Source organism: Sander vitreus, chromosome 14, assembly GCF_031162955.1.
Source record: "Sander vitreus isolate 19-12246 chromosome 14, sanVit1, whole genome shotgun sequence".
Taxonomy (NCBI): Eukaryota; Metazoa; Chordata; class Actinopteri; order Perciformes; family Percidae; genus Sander; species Sander vitreus.
In genome coordinates, this window is record NC_135868.1 from 6,535,817 (window position 1) to 6,552,705 (window position 16,889).

Sequence of the window (16,889 nt, forward strand, 5' to 3'; positions counted from 1 at the left end):
TCTCTCTCTCTTTGTCTGTTTGCAGCAAGCCCTGGTGATCCGTGAGGGAGAGAAGATGCAGATCAATGCTGAGCAGGTGGTTGCGGGAGACCTGGTGGAGGTGAAAGGAGGAGACCGGATCCCCGCTGACCTCCGCGTCATCTCCTCCCACGGCTGCAAGGTGGGTTACAGACACACACACACACACACACACACTCCTGTGTTTGTACAAAGCCAAGGAGAAACAACTTGTAAAGCTGCTCTTGAGTAAAGTGTCTCTAGAGTATGATTGTGAGAATGAGCAGTGCGTTCTCACTCCCAACTCGTAAAATACGGACAGTTGGGCGGTGGCTCTCAGCGTCAGACACGACGCAAAAAGCACCCTTCAGCGTATGTATGGAACAAGCTGTAAGATGACGCAGTATTGGGGCGGCCTCTGGCTCACCCAGTAAATCCAGACAGCTAGCTAGACTATCTGTCCAATCTGAGTTTTCTGTTGCACGACTAAAACAACCTTTGAGCGTAAACGTGTTCCACCAAAACAAGTTGCTTCCCGAGGCTATTTTGCAGAGGCACCGTGGCCCCGTTCGGCACCGCCCGAGACAATTGTGATTGGTTTAAAGAAATGCCAATAAACGAGTGCATGTTTTTCTCCCATCCTGGATTGCTGTGTGGACTAGCCCGACCCTCCTCCGCAGTACTGTGAGCGAAGGTCTGGCAATACGAGACTACCCACTCCCCTATCATCCTCTTAGTCTCCCTCACACACACACACACACACACACAGACATACTAAATGCTTCCTTTCTGCTCTGTCCAGGTGGACAACTCATCCCTGACTGGTGAATCAGAGCCCCAGACCAGGTCTCCTGACTGTACCCATGACAACCCCCTGGAAACCCGCAACATTGCCTTCTTCTCCACCAACTGTGTCGAGGGTAGGTGACCATCACCTTTATCCAAACCCAAAATTATCATTATTACCATCATATTCTTCACATATACTATACAAATCTTACACTGTTAGGGTTAGCCACTCGCCGTCTTGTAACCATTTGTGTGTGTGTGTGTGCGTGTGCATGTGTGTGTGTGTGTGTGTGTGTGTCATATGGCTGCATGCGTATGTTTGTATTGTTCCGGATCAGTGCTCATATAGTGCTGCAAACAAAGACGCTACGCGTCCACTTTTACTGTAGGCTACGGTCAAAGTGTTTGGTGTGACTAAGTCATCAGGGGAGCCCACTGACTGGAAATGTGACCACATTCTACCTGTTCCATCCCATCATATTACTGGAAGGCCCGGCAACTCACACTAAGCTCTTCACAGTGGTAGAATAGGAAATAATAATCTGCGATGCCCTCCTGTGGACACATTGTTACATTGCATTTAGTCCTGCACTGTCCAAGCATCATCACTCTATCACAACTGTCCATGTACAGTATTCATATACAGTCTACGCATGTTCTGTTTTTTGTTTTCCTCTTTCTTCATCTTTTCTGGAACTGATAAAGAAGCTAGTAATTAAAAGCATTCTCCTTTCTTTCGTCAGGAACGGCACGCGGCATTGTTGTGTGTACTGGTGATCGTACAGTGATGGGCCGCATCGCCACTCTCACCTCGGGTCTGGAGACCGGCAAGGTACCATATTCATTGTTGTTCATTATCTGACAGTGGACTGCTGTGTCATTTACACGCCACCTAATAGAGGTTGCTTACTAAAAACAGGCTCTTTTAGTTGCAGCTTTTATGTAATGGAACAGTTGCTCATTCATACACAGTATTCATTCATGTATCTAATGGAAAGACAACAGTTAAGAAGGATAAGAAGTTTTACTGCAGTTATTGAGTCTCGCTCACTAAATGCATCCTAGTGAAAACAGTCAATCATCGGTTGCCTGGGTAGCTCACCTGGTGGCGCGCGCGCCCATATAAAGAGGCTTAGTCCTCGACGCAGCGACCTGCGGCCCTTTGCTGCCTGTCATTCCCCCTCTCTTTCCCCTTTCAAGTCTAAGCTGTCCTATCGGAAAGGCCTAAAATGCCCAAAAAATAATCTTGAAAAAAAATAAAAGCATTAATTAATCTTCTTTAATCCATCCAAACACCTTCTTTTTCTACTCCTCAGACACCCATTGCCAAGGAGATCGAGCACTTCATCCAAATCATCACAGGCGTGGCCGTCTTCCTCGGCGTGTCCTTTTTCATCCTGTCAATCGTCCTGGGTTACTCCTGGCTGGAGGCCGTCATTTTCCTCATTGGTATCATTGTAGCTAATGTGCCCGAGGGACTGCTGGCCACGGTCACTGTGAGTAGTGTGTGTGTGTGTGTGTGTGTGTGGGGGGGGGTGTTGGGGGGAAAGGTAGATTTTTGGCTGGTCTGATGGGACCAGCCCTAGGACCTCGAAATTCTATCCCTCTGTCGCTGGGTCACGGAGTCGCTCTCACTGATAGATGAAGTTCCACCATTGGTCGTAATAAGTCACGTTTTGGTGTTTCCCCATTAGTCATTGCCCTTTCAAACTGTATATGTGCTGTCCTCCTCCATCTGCTGAGGTCCTATGACATCATCGACCTGCATAATTATTAACACACAGAGTAGGGGAGAGGCTGCAGCGTGATGATAAATGCCAAAGCTTTAGATGTCTCGTTAATTACCGGGATTTGGTACCCATACCTAAATATATTGATTTTCCTTATTCATTGCATTTCAGTCTTTTGCAATGTATTCAGCTAGTAGTTTCATATCGCGTAAGTGGTCAGCACACTTACAGATAAACATTTAATATCTTTATTCACATTATATACACCACCGCTGACTATCCCTGTAACAATTCGGCTACAACTAAGCATATTGACTATACACGGTCCAGCCATATAACAGGTTTTGACCTAGTCTTGTTTAATTGGTTTAATTGTTTGTTTTGTATTTTTTCATTTGTAAAAGGGACAGGAATGTTAGCATTGCTAGTATGTGTGCGTGTGTTTGCAGGGTTGTTCACCAGTTGCATAATTCCTTAATTTTGAGCTGTTTGTCTGTGTCTAATTCTCTTCACAGTTGTTGTGTGTTTGGTTTCCTCCTCAGTTCCCACTGTTTTGCGCAGACTTGGGTCAAACAGTATTTCCATATACTTTATATTTCATATATTAGAACAAAATTAAAGCTACACAAAATCAGGGAAAACAGTTAACAGCTTTTAAAATGTTACACTCTAATGTGGATTTTGGGGTTTAGATGATTATTTTGCACTCCCAGATTGCCAGATTCCCAAGAAGTTTGTAGTTTCACCCATGTCTAACTGTGTGTACAGTGTTCAGGCTGATGTTGTCTTGTCGTGTCTGCTGCTCTCTGTATCTCTGTGCTTGTGTTTTTTTGCTGTTCGTCTGTGTGCATCTCTGTGTGTATCTTTGTGTTTGACGTTCTCCCTGTGTCACTACCTGTATCTGTAGTGAAGGTGCTGTATTGTCTTTGTATATCTCTTTTTCCATCTTTCTCTTCTCTATTCCTCCCAAAGCAGCCCCATATGTGTTTGTGTGTTTGTGTTCTCTCTCTCCATCTTCCTCTGTGTATGTCTCTCTCTCTTTTCCAGGCCAGTCGTGGTGCTGTCTGCAAAGACAACGGCTAGCTAATGTAATGATATTAGGCTAATGACTAGTCAGCTTCATGAACTTAGTTCAGCCTCCTCTGCTTGGCCTTGGCTAGTTCTGTTTGGCCCATGGGTCTTAAGTATGGGCCATACTTAGCATGGTGACATAATGCACTGCTGCTCTGCTTCATCACTTCACTTGTTCATGCCTCATTTCTTTCTTTGCATTGCTGTTTGGGCTGCATTTTTATTTTTGTAAAGAGGTTTTGATTGTAGTGCATTTTGCTTTAGAGAACATTTTCATGAGCAGGATGAACATCTCCAGGTGTCAGGGCGGGTTGGTTCTCGGGTGTGGTTGATTGTTTCAGGTACAGTATGGCACTGATGTGGCTGCTCATTGGCATTAGTTCAGTAACTGGAGATGCTCATCTGCGCTGTTTACCCCTTAGATACTAATTATTGTTTCTTTTTCTCCTTTGGTTTGTTTTCTACTCTCCTTTTTCCTTTCTTATCGTCACCCATTCCTTTCCTCCTTTCTTTCCGTCTCTCCTTGCTGTTATGTCCTCTCTCTGCCATTCCTCTGTCTCCTTCTTTGCTTTGGTCTCTCTCATCTCTCCTCCCTCAGGTGTGTCTGACACTGACTGCTAAGCGAATGGCTCGTAAGAACTGCCTGGTAAAGAACTTGGAGGCTGTGGAAACTCTTGGCTCCACCTCCACCATCTGCTCTGACAAGACGGGCACCCTGACCCAGAACAGGATGACTGTGGCCCACATGTGGTTCGACAACCAGATCCACGAGGCCGACACCACCGAAGATCAGTCTGGTGAGATTTTCCTCTCTCTCTCTCTCTCTCTCTCTCTCTCTCTGCTTTCATGCAGCATGCTTTAAATCTTCCTGCAAAATATAAAGAGTATTATGACCATATGGCCTTCTCTAATGCAGCATTAATTACTCCAGCATCCAATTAAACATCAGCCAAGCACCAAAGGCTTATAAAATGTATGTTTGGTAGAAACCTCAAATGTTGATCTGTTTTATTTTTTATCAAGTCATTGGTCTAAGCATGTTGTTGAGCTTGTCCTTGCTGCACATTTAACTCTCTATCTTACCACCAATTCAATCACAGCATGTTCAGTTACATGGCCTGTTGATTTTAAACCATGACACTGAACAGCTGAAAAAATGTTTTCAGACTAGGATATTGGTTTTACTCCTGTTTCTAGAACTGGAACAGTTCACAGCAGGGTGCCTGGCTGTAGTTGAGGTGGGACAAGGTGGGTGGATGCTTAGGTGAATGGGATAGGCTGAGACAACTGTCAATAAATGTTCCTTTTTTTCCTGATCATTCTCTAGGTTCCTCCTTCGACAAAAGCTCCACAACATGGGTGTACTTGGCCCGCATCGCTGCTCTGTGCAACCGTGCTGTGTTCAAGGCTGGCCAGGACGCTTTGCCCATCCTTAAGCGTGACGTGGCCGGCGACGCCTCTGAGTCAGCCCTGCTGAAGTGTATTGAGCTGTCCTGTGGCTCCGTCAAAGCCATGAGGGAGAAGAACAAGAAGGTGGCTGAGATCCCCTTCAACTCCACCAACAAGTACCAGGTTCGTCCCTTTGTCTTACTCATGCAGCTAACAAATAATGCAGATGCTCTACGAAGATTTGTAGTAAATGGGCTAAAACATGCAAAAACACTAGTTGCAGTACAAAACAGTATGATGTCCGAAACCTTAGTATGAAACAAATAGTACATGAATTGCATACTTTTTCCCGGTGAAATATTACAGTATGCAAACACTGGACACTACACTGGCATAAATATCCCACAATGCAAGGCAGTAGTGACGACAAAGTTTATAACAGACAAATGGACAACAACCAAGACAGCTCTGTAACCTCAAGCTTTAATTTACTTTTCTACATATTCAAAATGCGCGGTTTTGTCACCTGTGTCTAGCGACGCTGTTAGAGCTGAGGTTGGCACGTATTACCATGGTTACGCGTCTACAACCGGCAAGGAGGCTCTCAGGAAGTGACGTGGTGATTTTATTTCGGTACGTCCGAAAAGATATATACTGCTGTTTATTCACACAAAAGCATGTTGGACGATAGTACACATATCGAGTATGTAGTGCAGAGTAAGCGGTTTCGGATGCAGCCTACTGTACACACTTCTTAAATGGTTCTGATGCTAACACTGAAATCTGTTCCCATCAGCTCTCAGTTCATGAAAATGATGATGAAAACGACAACCGCTACCTGTTGGTGATGAAGGGAGCCCCAGAGAGGATCCTGGACCGCAGCTCCACCATCATGGTGCAGGGCAAAGAGCAGCCCATGGACGATGAGATGAAAGAGGCTTTCCAGAACGCCTATCTGGAACTGGGAGGACTGGGAGAGAGAGTACTGGGTAAGGATGATAGGGCATAGGAAAACAGTGGTAGGGCTATACCGAATACCATTTTTTAAAGCTCTGGTAGTTATTAGGGGTGTGAATCTTCACTGGCCTCACGATTCAATTCAATTTCGATTATCCTGTCAATGATTCGATATCCCGATGCATCACGATGCGCCACCTCCCAAAATGTATTATATATTGCTACACATGGTTTTCATCAACAAATGTAAGCAGTCAGATATATATATATATATATATATGAACTCCCATTTTTATTGCATCTGCTCTTAAAAAGACACTTCCTGAATGTAGCGGAGTCTGAACACAGAAGACAACAGACAAATGGCAAAAAAAAAAAAAAAAAGCAGCAAACTGAAATCAACAAGCAACATCAGTAGGCAATAATCGATTATTGTCTGTCACTGCATCGATGCAGAATCATCCACGTCCGCATCGCGATGCAATGATTCACTAGCACTAGGGGTGCATTTCAACACCCCTAGTACTTATCTTCAGCGTATATTCAAAGCTTTGGTGGCAACAGCGGGGGGGGGTCAAAAATTTTGACCGCACGTGAAGGCAGCGGAGAAAAAGAAAAGAGAAAGCGAGAGTTGATTGATTGCTTTGTTGTTGCCGGAGACGGTCACTTATTGTTACACAAGCTCCCCGGCAGTTCAGTGCTTGTGTTTCGTTTTTTTTTTTTTTTTTACCTCCATAGTGTTTAAAACTTTGTTGCAGCAATAGAGGCAGTGATGTTTCCTGTTTAAAGTAATGTTAACTGGACTCACACGCCGCGATACGGACGGACGAGTCTGATCTCAGGTTACATGATTGTCCAGCGCAGGTTGATGTTGGGTTGCTTTTCTCCAAAAGTTGGATCAGATCATAAAAAATCTGGCGTTTTCGTCAGACTGTCAAGTGACAAAACGCTATGTGTGTGTGAATGAACGCTCAGCCAACCAGCGCCCCACTAGAGCGTTATCTTTACCTTTATCAAATCGCCTGAAAACGATACCAAGTTGCTACAGTATAACCATACAGACCTCTACAAACATCCAACTGCTTGTAACTCAACATTTATCCGTTCTTGGCTGAGATGGAAGACATAGCGCTGCATTAATTAGCGGCTTAATACCGACAAAACACCACAGTAAATTCAGCCTGCACGCAGGTTTTTTCCAAAAAACGAATATTTGATTCCCAAAATTGAAAATCGAATACCTACCCATCGAAAGAATATTCGAATATTCAGATCCAGCCCTAAACGGTGGTAATTTAACATAGGGTCATGATTATTTTATTGTATGGTGTTGTCCTGTTTGTACAATGCAAGAAATCCATAGAAGTTTCTGTATGTATGTTCATCCCTAATTCCTCCAGGTTTCTGCCACAAGTTACTGCCAGAGGACAAGTATCCCAAAGGTTTTGCCTTTGACACAGATGACGTCAACTTCGAAACCGACAACCTCTGCTTCGTAGGCCTCATGTCCATGATTGACCCTCCCCGTGCTGCAGTGCCTGACGCTGTGGGCAAATGCCGCTCTGCTGGCATCAAGGTGGGCACCCTTCAAGTCTGCCATTTAAAGGCCTGGAGAAGCAGAACATAGCACCCACCTGGATGTGAAGGCTGTGGATGTGGATGACTGTCACGCACATTTGTAACCCTCCTGTTGTCCTCGGGTCAAACTTGTTTACAAAAACGTTCTATATCAGAACTATGACAAAAGAACGTTGAAAAAAGTGACAAATGTTGGAAAAAGCTACAAAAACACAGGAAAAAATTTTTACAAAAACATTTTTTTTTTTTAAATGCTGAAAAAAGTGACCAAAAAAAATCTGGAAAAGTGACCAAAAAAAACATCACCAAAGGTGACAAAAAAATTTGAAAGAAGTGAAAAAAAACCATTGGAAAACAAAAAACATAATTAAAAAAACGCCAAAAAAGTTACAAAAACAATTGGAATAAAATCGACAAACACGTTGAGAGAAGTGTAGAAAAAGAACAACGAAATGTTGACATTTCGACCCAGAAAAACAAAGTTGCATGGTCGACGGGATGTTTTGTTAACAGTGTGAATTGTATTCTTTTTCTCTTTGTCTCCTACTTCTGTCATTCTTCTGTTACATCCTCTTTCCGCCCCCTTTCATATTCCTTCTATGCTACCTGTTGGCCCTTTCTCCTCTTACTTGATCCTACATGTTGTCTCTTTCTCCTTCCGTTTTATCACCTACCTCTTCATCTACCACCTATATTTCAGGTTATTATGGTGACGGGTGACCACCCAATCACAGCCAAGGCCATTGCTAAGGGTGTGGGCATCATCTCCGAGGGCAACGAGACAGTGGAAGACATTGCTGCACGCCTCAACATCCCTGTCAGCCAGGTCAACCCAAGGTAAGAAAATGAAACTGTAAGTTTACATGTAGCCTCACCTGCATTGCCAAAGCACCAATAGATGGAATTGGGACTTTTACAATAATTTTTATACAGTGGGTGCTCAATGTAGCCTTTGACTTTGCAGCACCTTTATACGAAAGTAGCTTTTATGATTTGGTGTTGTGTTGTGTAGGGATGCCAAGGCCTGTGTAATCCACGGTACAGATCTGAAAGACCTCGGTCATGAGCAGATGGACGATATTTTGAGGAACCACACAGAGATCGTCTTTGCCAGGACCTCCCCACAGCAGAAACTTATCATTGTAGAAGGCTGCCAGAGACAGGTACCTGTATTATACATACAGACACATTCACATACATGTGCACAAAGGTAAAAGTAAATATGCACCTTGCAAACAAGTGCATGTGATGATGAAAAAAGAAGTGCATGTTTTTTTTTTTTTTAGCAATGCGCGACCTGAATCTGAATGAAAACCCTAAACTGTGTGTCCCCCTTTTCTCTCAGGGTGCCATCGTGGCTGTGACAGGGGATGGTGTGAACGACTCTCCTGCCCTGAAGAAGGCTGACATCGGCGTCGCCATGGGAATCTCTGGCTCAGACGTGTCCAAACAGGCTGCCGACATGATCCTGCTGGACGACAACTTTGCCTCCATTGTCACTGGAGTAGAAGAAGGTGAGGGATAAACGCGAGAAGGGAGAAAAAAAGGGCTGTGAAGAGGAACAGATTGAAAGAATGGAGGGATGAAGGGAGGAAGAATTTCAATTCAATTGTATTTATAGTATTACATCTTAACAGGATTTAACTTATGATTTCCTGATGACACTTTCCTGATGACACTTGCACATACTTACTACTATACTACTCATTATATTTCAGACAGTACATAAGCAGTTAATGTTTGAGAGGAGACATGCATTTTAAAATAGTGTGGGCAATAAAGATTTTTTATATTCTGACTATATCTTTTTGTTAATTTTTTTTAAAATTTTTGTCTTTTAGTGTTATTTTTTTTACTAAAATAATAGAAGGTACGGTAAAGAATTGTGACAATAAATAAGATGGAATAGCAAGAAAGACATCTGTGTATGTTAATGAGTTATTAACAATAATGTATTTAAAGAGCTAGCGGTGTTGACTTAGGTGTGGGATCTGCTTTACATCAAATAGTATTTCCATCATCTTTCTTATTTAAGGGTTTCACCTGTTCAGCAGTCTATATTTATGTACTGTATACACAGGGTTTCCGCGGGGTCTTAAAAGGTCTAAAAAAAAGTCTAAAACTTCAAAATCCAAATTTTAGGCCTTAAAAAGTCTTACATTTGCAAAAGTATTGTGTTCTAGGTCTTACATTCTTTTAAACCTGTCTTAAAACTGCCCTACGTTCATGTAACACTACCTCTAATGCTCGTTGAAATGTTTTTCTTCGTCCTGTGGTGTTGTAGTTCTTTCTTTCGCTAGTCCAAATATAATTTGCTGTATATGTACAGATCAATATTGCTTGTATTCAATTTTTATTTGATTTACTTTGCAAGTACTTTTGTGACTGCATTTCGTTGTACTTTTATGTCACGATGAAGGTCATAAATTTCATTGATAAAGGTCTTAAAAAGTCTTTAATTGGACTTGTTGAAACCTGCAGAAACCCTGACACACCACCTTTATCCTCACAGGCCGTCTGATCTTTGACAACCTGAAGAAATCCATTGCATACACTCTGACCAGCAACATCCCAGAGATCACCCCCTTCCTGTTCTTCATCCTGGTCAACATCCCGCTGCCTCTGGGCACCATCACCATCCTCTGCATCGACCTGGGAACTGACATGGTAAGGGACTCAAACATACAAACATAACTGGGCAGCGACACACTGAGACACCAGGCATACCCACATACTGTAGCATACAGCTGTAATGTGTTTGTGTCCAGTCAGGCAATACAAATGCACAACCCACATTTTCCAGTCACAGGTGTCCCCACACACTCTTGCTCTTGTACATGCTTGACCTTTAAACACTCATGCGTGCACAGTGAGCCAGTGAAACTCAGCTGTACACAAACATGTGAACTGTATACATATCAGACAGGTAATCAGTTGGCAAAATATGTGCAGTAATGGCTGGTAATAATCATCTGGGAAACACACAGGTCAACTTTGCTGCATAAATAACAACATGAACTGGAAGAATGAAATCCGGGAGTATTTACTAGAATCTGAAAGAGCATGATAGTAGTGATACTGTAGTATTAACCACAATTTGGGGAATTAACTTCCAAGTTAGAATTAAGTTAAGGGAGTCGTGGAAGGTTGGGTTCAGTGAAAAGGTTGAAAGGGAGACGGAATAAACGGAAGGACAAACTGTAACTGTAATGACAAAGTTGTCGAATGGTGAGCAGAGCTCAGTGAAGAAGGCCACCAGTTGATTTGCCTGTAGCCGTAGCAAACCCCACACTGTCAACCAGTCCAGACCTGCACACAAACACCTACAGACTGGATAGACATCAACTGTAACAGAATCACACCTGTATTCTGTGGCACCTCCATCATGAACAAACATCCCAATGGAGACCATTGAACATCACAATGAATTAAACTGAAGTTGAGTTCAAGGTTATGCCTAAAAGGTATGTACACAAAAAGGACACTAGGTGGCAGTGTGGGACCAGTCCAGTTTGTCCTGCCTGGAAAGTGTATTGCTGTATGGTAAAATAAACCAAAGCAAACATAAATGCTTTCACTGTGGACATGGCCAACCGCACATACATGGAATCACCAATGAAACAACAATGTCTCGCTGTCTCCTCCGTCAGGTACCCGCCATCTCTCTCGCCTATGAAGCAGCAGAGAGTGACATCATGAAGCGCCAGCCCAGGAACCCACTGAGGGACAAACTGGTCAACGAGAGACTCATCAGTATCGCCTATGGACAGATTGGTAGGTGCCTTGTTTGTGTTAGTCAACATACAGTACTGACTGGGATCTGTGTTAAAGTTGCTGTGTGTAGTATTTTGATCACCCATAAATCATTAGCACTGTCATTTTTAGATACTATATCGTTATAGATATTATTATCAATTATTATCAACATGTGAGACCAGAAATTTGACAGCCTTTACTGGCCCCAAATCTGTCCCATGCACGGAATAGGTTTTGTTTAAAACACACTGCCTTGCACTGGTCCTACAAAACTCTGACACAACAAAACTATAATCATAGGTTCTGTTAGCTCATAGCATGCTATCATGCCCAGTGTGTTCTTAGACAATGGTAACCCAAAGATATCTTGTTACATACAACTTCATTCCATTGCAGGCAAAAGTGCCATCAATAGTCTGTGTGTTGAAATTTTGATTTTCTAATCAGCATGTTTTAATGCAACATATCTAATATCATTTTGTAAATGCCAACCAATTCCCGTTGGTGGCCAGTCAATCACAACATCCCTACTCCCTTCTGTAGTTTTTCTACAGAATATCATCACGTCATAATATTCGATGATCATTACGGGTGTGTAGGATTTGACTTTGTCAGATAAACCTAATCAATGAGTGCCTAAACTCTGTGTCCGCAGGTATGATCCAAGCTCTTGGCGGGTTCTTTGCTTATTTTGTCATCATGGCTGAAAATGGGTTCCTGCCGTCTTTGCTTGTCGGCATTCGGCTCCACTGGGACGATCGCTCCAACAACGACCTGGAGGACAGCTACGGGCAGCAATGGGTATGAACGAGCTGACACACAATCAGTGTTCCCCTGCTTGTATGGAAGTGCTCTGTTTGAGCGACCTGATAGAATAGCTCTGTTCACAATAGAGTAGTCTATAGCCACGACTTTCTACTTCCGGGATTGCTCCGTTGGCGACGGAAATTCCGCCAGATTTCACTCATTTCAGCCGGATGTCCGTTACCTTGGGCTCTCTTTGTGTTGACATGAACTCCGGTGTTTCTGAGGACTATGGTTAACCGCTCCTCAGATCTCTGCAGGGTAAATCCAGACAGCTAGCTAGACTATCTGTCCAATCTGAGTTTTCTGTTGCACGACTAAAACAACCTTTGAACGTACACACGTTCCACCTAAACAAGTTCCTTCCCGAGGCTATTTTGCAGCGGCGCCGTTGCTCCATACGGCGCTTAGTGCCACCCAAGACGATTGTGATTGGTTTAAAGAAATGTCAATAAATGAGAGCACGTTTTTCTCCCATCCCGGAATGCTGTGTGGACTCGCCAGACCCTCCTTCGCAGCGCTGTGGAGGAAGGTCTGGCAATACGAGACTAACAATAGAGGGTTGTCTCCATTTTTCACATTCCCCTCTTGTGTATCGTGATATTATACCAGCGATCTCATACAAAGCTCCCAAATCAGTTAATTATTTTAATAATCTTTGAATGATAAAAAACTAAACATGGATATAAATGAAAAAGCAAATCACACATTGTGTTTCTCTCGTCCTCTTTCTCTGTACAGACCTATGAGCAGCGTAAGATTGTGGAGTTTACTTGCCACACAGCCTTCTTCGTCAGTATTGTGGTGGTTCAGTGGGCAGATGTCATCATCTGCAAGACCAGACGTAACTCTGTGTTCCAGCAGGGCATGAAGTAAGTCATTTCAATTCAATGTTTTATTTGTTAGACAGGTATACAACCGACCATGTAGATAATGATGGCCAAAAGCTAGTCAATAGCTAACTAGCTCCAATTTATGGCATATGTTTGTGTATTCCCCTCCATCTTCTTTCCATCTTTTCTCTTTGCCGCTCTGTTCTGCAGGCAACAATTGTTAGTCCAGGCACACAAACCCAGATATTGGCGTTGCTACAGCTGTCTGCAAATTCTGCCTGCAGAAAATCTACTTTGAAGCCATTTTATGATCCAAAAGTAGGCTTAGATAGTCAAGGATGTAGTCCTCTGTTTATAGAATAGCATAGAGACACCAGATGAACATCCCAAGTCTTTTCGATGGCAGGGAATATTAATTCCTTTGCTGTGGATTCCTCCCCTTGCTATCTTTAATTTGGAATTTCCTTCACACTTTGCTTACTTTGTCTGCCTTTATCCCTCATATCTCTACCATGTGTGCACTGTAATTAACTCACTTGCACTTGTCTTGCAGGAATAAGATTTTGATCTTTGGTCTGTTTGAGGAAACAGCTCTGGCTGCTTTCCTGTCCTACACCCCTGGTATGGACGTGGCACTACGGATGTACCCGCTCAAGTAAGTACAGTAACACGTCATCACATTACCATGACATGCAGTCCGAAGATGCTTTACTCTGCATTACAAAAGAGCGTGTTATTGTGATCCCATGACTTTGTCCTAAAATCACAATACAATCCATTTTCTCTTGTGTTGCTTTGAAGCCAAGTTTTTGTCATACATGTCATATTATATCTCAGTGGTCTTAACAATGACCACACAGCAAATATCACAACCTTTATTGGTCAGTAATAAACTAAATATTGTTTACTTTTAAGACAGGTAATTAGTACTTAAAGGTGCTGTAGGTAGGATTGTGAAGATCCAGGACTTAGCCAAAAGATTTGAACATCGACAACTTTCCCCCCTTTCTGCTAAAGCCCAAAACGGTCTCCTAAGCCCCTCCCCCCACAAGGGAGAATGAATGCGTGTGCATGAGCAGTGATCGACACGCAGCGGATTTATTTTTTAAATGACCTGCTTCATGTAGTTCTACTGGAACATAGGGTCAGTTTCAGCAACTATGACAGAAAGTTTTATAAGTCTTACCTACTGCACCTTTTAATGAGTGCTGTGTTCTTCATCGCTGTCTCCCAGTTTTGACCCGAGCTCTCACTCTCCATCATTCCCTCCGTTCTCTCTCAGGCCCAGTTGGTGGTTCTGTGCGTTCCCGTACAGCTTCCTCATCTTTGTTTACGATGAGATCCGAAAACTCCTCCTTCGCCGAAACCCCGGGGGTAAGATAACACACACATGCACACTCACACATACTGTACACATGTACTATTTCAGCTGCACAGTAGTGTGGTGCACTGAACAGACTATGAGTGAAATGGTTTTTTTTTCGAACAACAAGCATTTTGTTGTGTGTGAATCTGCAGCCTGAAAGTTAACCACTTTCAATATTTACGAAATAGGTTAGACTAAAAAATTGAGTTGTATTCGCCTCATCAGCTGCCACTTAACTACTGTACACATATTACACATTTATTTACATGTCAGTATGGCTCTTTACAGGCTGAAAAGAAGAATACATGTGATGGAAAAACATCACATTAGTTATACACAACCTAGATCACAGATCAATCATTTATATTCTTAGTACCACTGCATCAGGCTACACATTTTTACAACGTGCAGGATAATATCATCCAGGACCTTATCATTTAAAATAATATTTTGATCTAATGTCAATCAGTTAATTAAATAATTTGATATATAACTATTGTATCTTTCTCCTTGTTTCCCTTTTTTTTCTCTTCTCTACGTCTCTACAGGCTGGGTGGAAAGAGAGACATACTATTAAATTATCAAAGCATCATTTACTTCTCCCCTGAACGCATCCCTTCTTCTCTATCTCCCTTCCCTCTGTCCATCCCTCCTCTCCTGTCAACATACTCTTCCTCCTCTCCATCCTCATCCCCTAAAGAAACAAAAAAAATCAAACGGCAAGACGACAGAGGAGCAGAGATGGGGGTAGGGGGAGTGGGTTTGTAAATCTTCCCTGTCCTCTCTGTCTCTGTTTTTTTTCCTATCCAAAGTCTATACAGCACTAGTCTGCCAGTAACACTGATGTGCCGGTGCTTATTACTGCACTGTTAGCTGCAGCCACTCTTCATATGTGTACTCAAACTACACCGCTGAGTGGAATCGAATGAAAGGTTATAATCACAAGAATAAAGACCAAACCCGACCTGTTCCACTGCGACAACTCTTGCCAAGCAAAACAACAACATGGCAGCTTCGTGTTTTAGATTCTTAACTGGCGATTTGAGCGGGTGGGTGGCGTCTGTTTGGGTTTTTTTTTGTCCTGCCGGAGAAAAGCCACCGAGATCCAGCTCTTTAATCACTGCCAACTACGACGTTACTTCTTTTCCTTCTTCCCTCCTTTTCTCTCTTTCTATTCCTATGTACTCACTGCCAGTCTTCTGCCGTTCTCCCTCCTCCTGCTCCTCTTCTTCCTCCTCCTCTTCTTCTTCCTCTTGTTTCTCCTCTCCTATTAATAAAGAATCAATCTCTCATAAAACTTGAGCACTCGCTCACGTCCTCAACAGGGTGGATAAAAGATTTCCTCTGACTCCTTCCCTCCTTCTCTATCTCCCTCCCTCCCTCCCTCCTCCTCCCTCCTCCTCCCCATGTGTTTTTTTCTGCTTGTGTTGTTGTTGTTGTTGTTTTCTAAAAAGACGACGTGTTTTTTAAGAATCAAAATTGTTCGTAAAAGTTGTTAAATTGCGAGTGGGGTCTGAGAGCTGCTTGTTTTCGGACATGATAAGGGACACTGTCTGTTCCTCTTCTCTTTCTCTTTCTCCTCCCCACCCCCCTTCGCCTGTCTATCTATCCCTGTTTGTTCTGTCTGTTTGTGAACACGGTGCAAACCCTCCATCCTTGTAAACACCCACTTTTACCACCTGCCTCCTTATTCTCCCACCCTTCCTCGCCCCTGCCCCGCAACCTCCGCCCTCAACCCCACCCGACTTCACCCAAAAATACAATCTTTCTGTGTCCTCAGAAAAAGAGATTTCTCTCCAATTTCATTATTTAAATCAGTGGAAATATGGAATAAGGCACTGTACTTTAACTTGCGAAACGGCAGCAAATAACAAACAACAAAATGAAATAAAAAAGAAGGATCTCTCTTTTTCAGATTGGTCTCCAGTTTGTTTTTGTGTGTTTTGGCAGAAAATGGAAGTTTCACCAAGTCAGAGGAAATGTTAAAGTTCTCATATTATTCTCATTTTCAGGTTCATAATTGTATTTCGAGGTTATATCAAAATAGGTTTACATGGTTGAATTTTCAAAAAACACCATCTTTTTGTTGTACTGCACATTGCTGCAGCTCCTCTTTTCACCTTGTGTGTTGAGCCCTCCGTTTTAGCTACAGAGTGAGACATCTCACTTCTGTACCATCTTTGTTGGGTGTCGCGCATGCGCAGTAGCTAGGTAAGGACTACTAGCCAGTCAGAAGCAGTATGCAGAGTATGAGGGCGCGCCACGCTAGCAGCTAGCCTAGGCGAGCATTATAACGTGTGTTACAAAGTGACGCACGTTCGTCACGGAAGTAAAGCTGGACTACAATAGAGCAGTTTGGAGCAGTTTGTGAACAGTGTTTTCTGTTGGAGATGGTAAGTCCCTTTGGGGTGGACTTTGGGCTTTTTCACTTTGTAAACCTATAACATGCACAAAAAAAAGATAGACAACACAATAAAGGAAAGGGAAAAAGCCAAAAAGCATAATATGAGCACTTTAACACTTTACATTTCTAGACACATGCCATTATGTTTGTAGACATAATTTAGCAGAAATGTTATGGTTCAGATTACCGAAAGATGTATGAAGCAGGATTGAAGA

The 16,889-nt window shown here is 42.8% G+C and overlaps 1 protein-coding gene across 1 annotated transcript in view; it reads left to right on the forward strand.

Annotated features, from left to right (window-relative positions):
- The window catches only part of atp1a3a (ATPase Na+/K+ transporting subunit alpha 3a), a 33,166-nt gene extending 17,030 nt beyond the window's left edge, over positions 1-16,136 (forward strand). The window contains exons 6-23 of the mRNA XM_078267985.1: positions 26-160; positions 800-917; positions 1,530-1,618; positions 2,103-2,282; positions 4,186-4,384; positions 4,915-5,159; positions 5,773-5,965; positions 7,334-7,509; positions 8,212-8,348; positions 8,524-8,674; positions 8,857-9,025; positions 10,024-10,178; positions 11,162-11,285; positions 11,923-12,068; positions 12,813-12,943; positions 13,458-13,559; positions 14,187-14,278; positions 14,819-16,136. Of these exons, the coding sequence (XP_078124111.1) occupies positions 26-160; positions 800-917; positions 1,530-1,618; positions 2,103-2,282; positions 4,186-4,384; positions 4,915-5,159; positions 5,773-5,965; positions 7,334-7,509; positions 8,212-8,348; positions 8,524-8,674; positions 8,857-9,025; positions 10,024-10,178; positions 11,162-11,285; positions 11,923-12,068; positions 12,813-12,943; positions 13,458-13,559; positions 14,187-14,278; positions 14,819-14,847 (2,571 nt within the window). The 3' untranslated portion in view covers positions 14,848-16,136. The remainder of the gene's footprint in view (positions 1-25; positions 161-799; positions 918-1,529; positions 1,619-2,102; positions 2,283-4,185; positions 4,385-4,914; positions 5,160-5,772; positions 5,966-7,333; positions 7,510-8,211; positions 8,349-8,523; positions 8,675-8,856; positions 9,026-10,023; positions 10,179-11,161; positions 11,286-11,922; positions 12,069-12,812; positions 12,944-13,457; positions 13,560-14,186; positions 14,279-14,818) is intronic.
- The last annotated feature ends 753 nt before the right edge of the window (positions 16,137-16,889 follow it).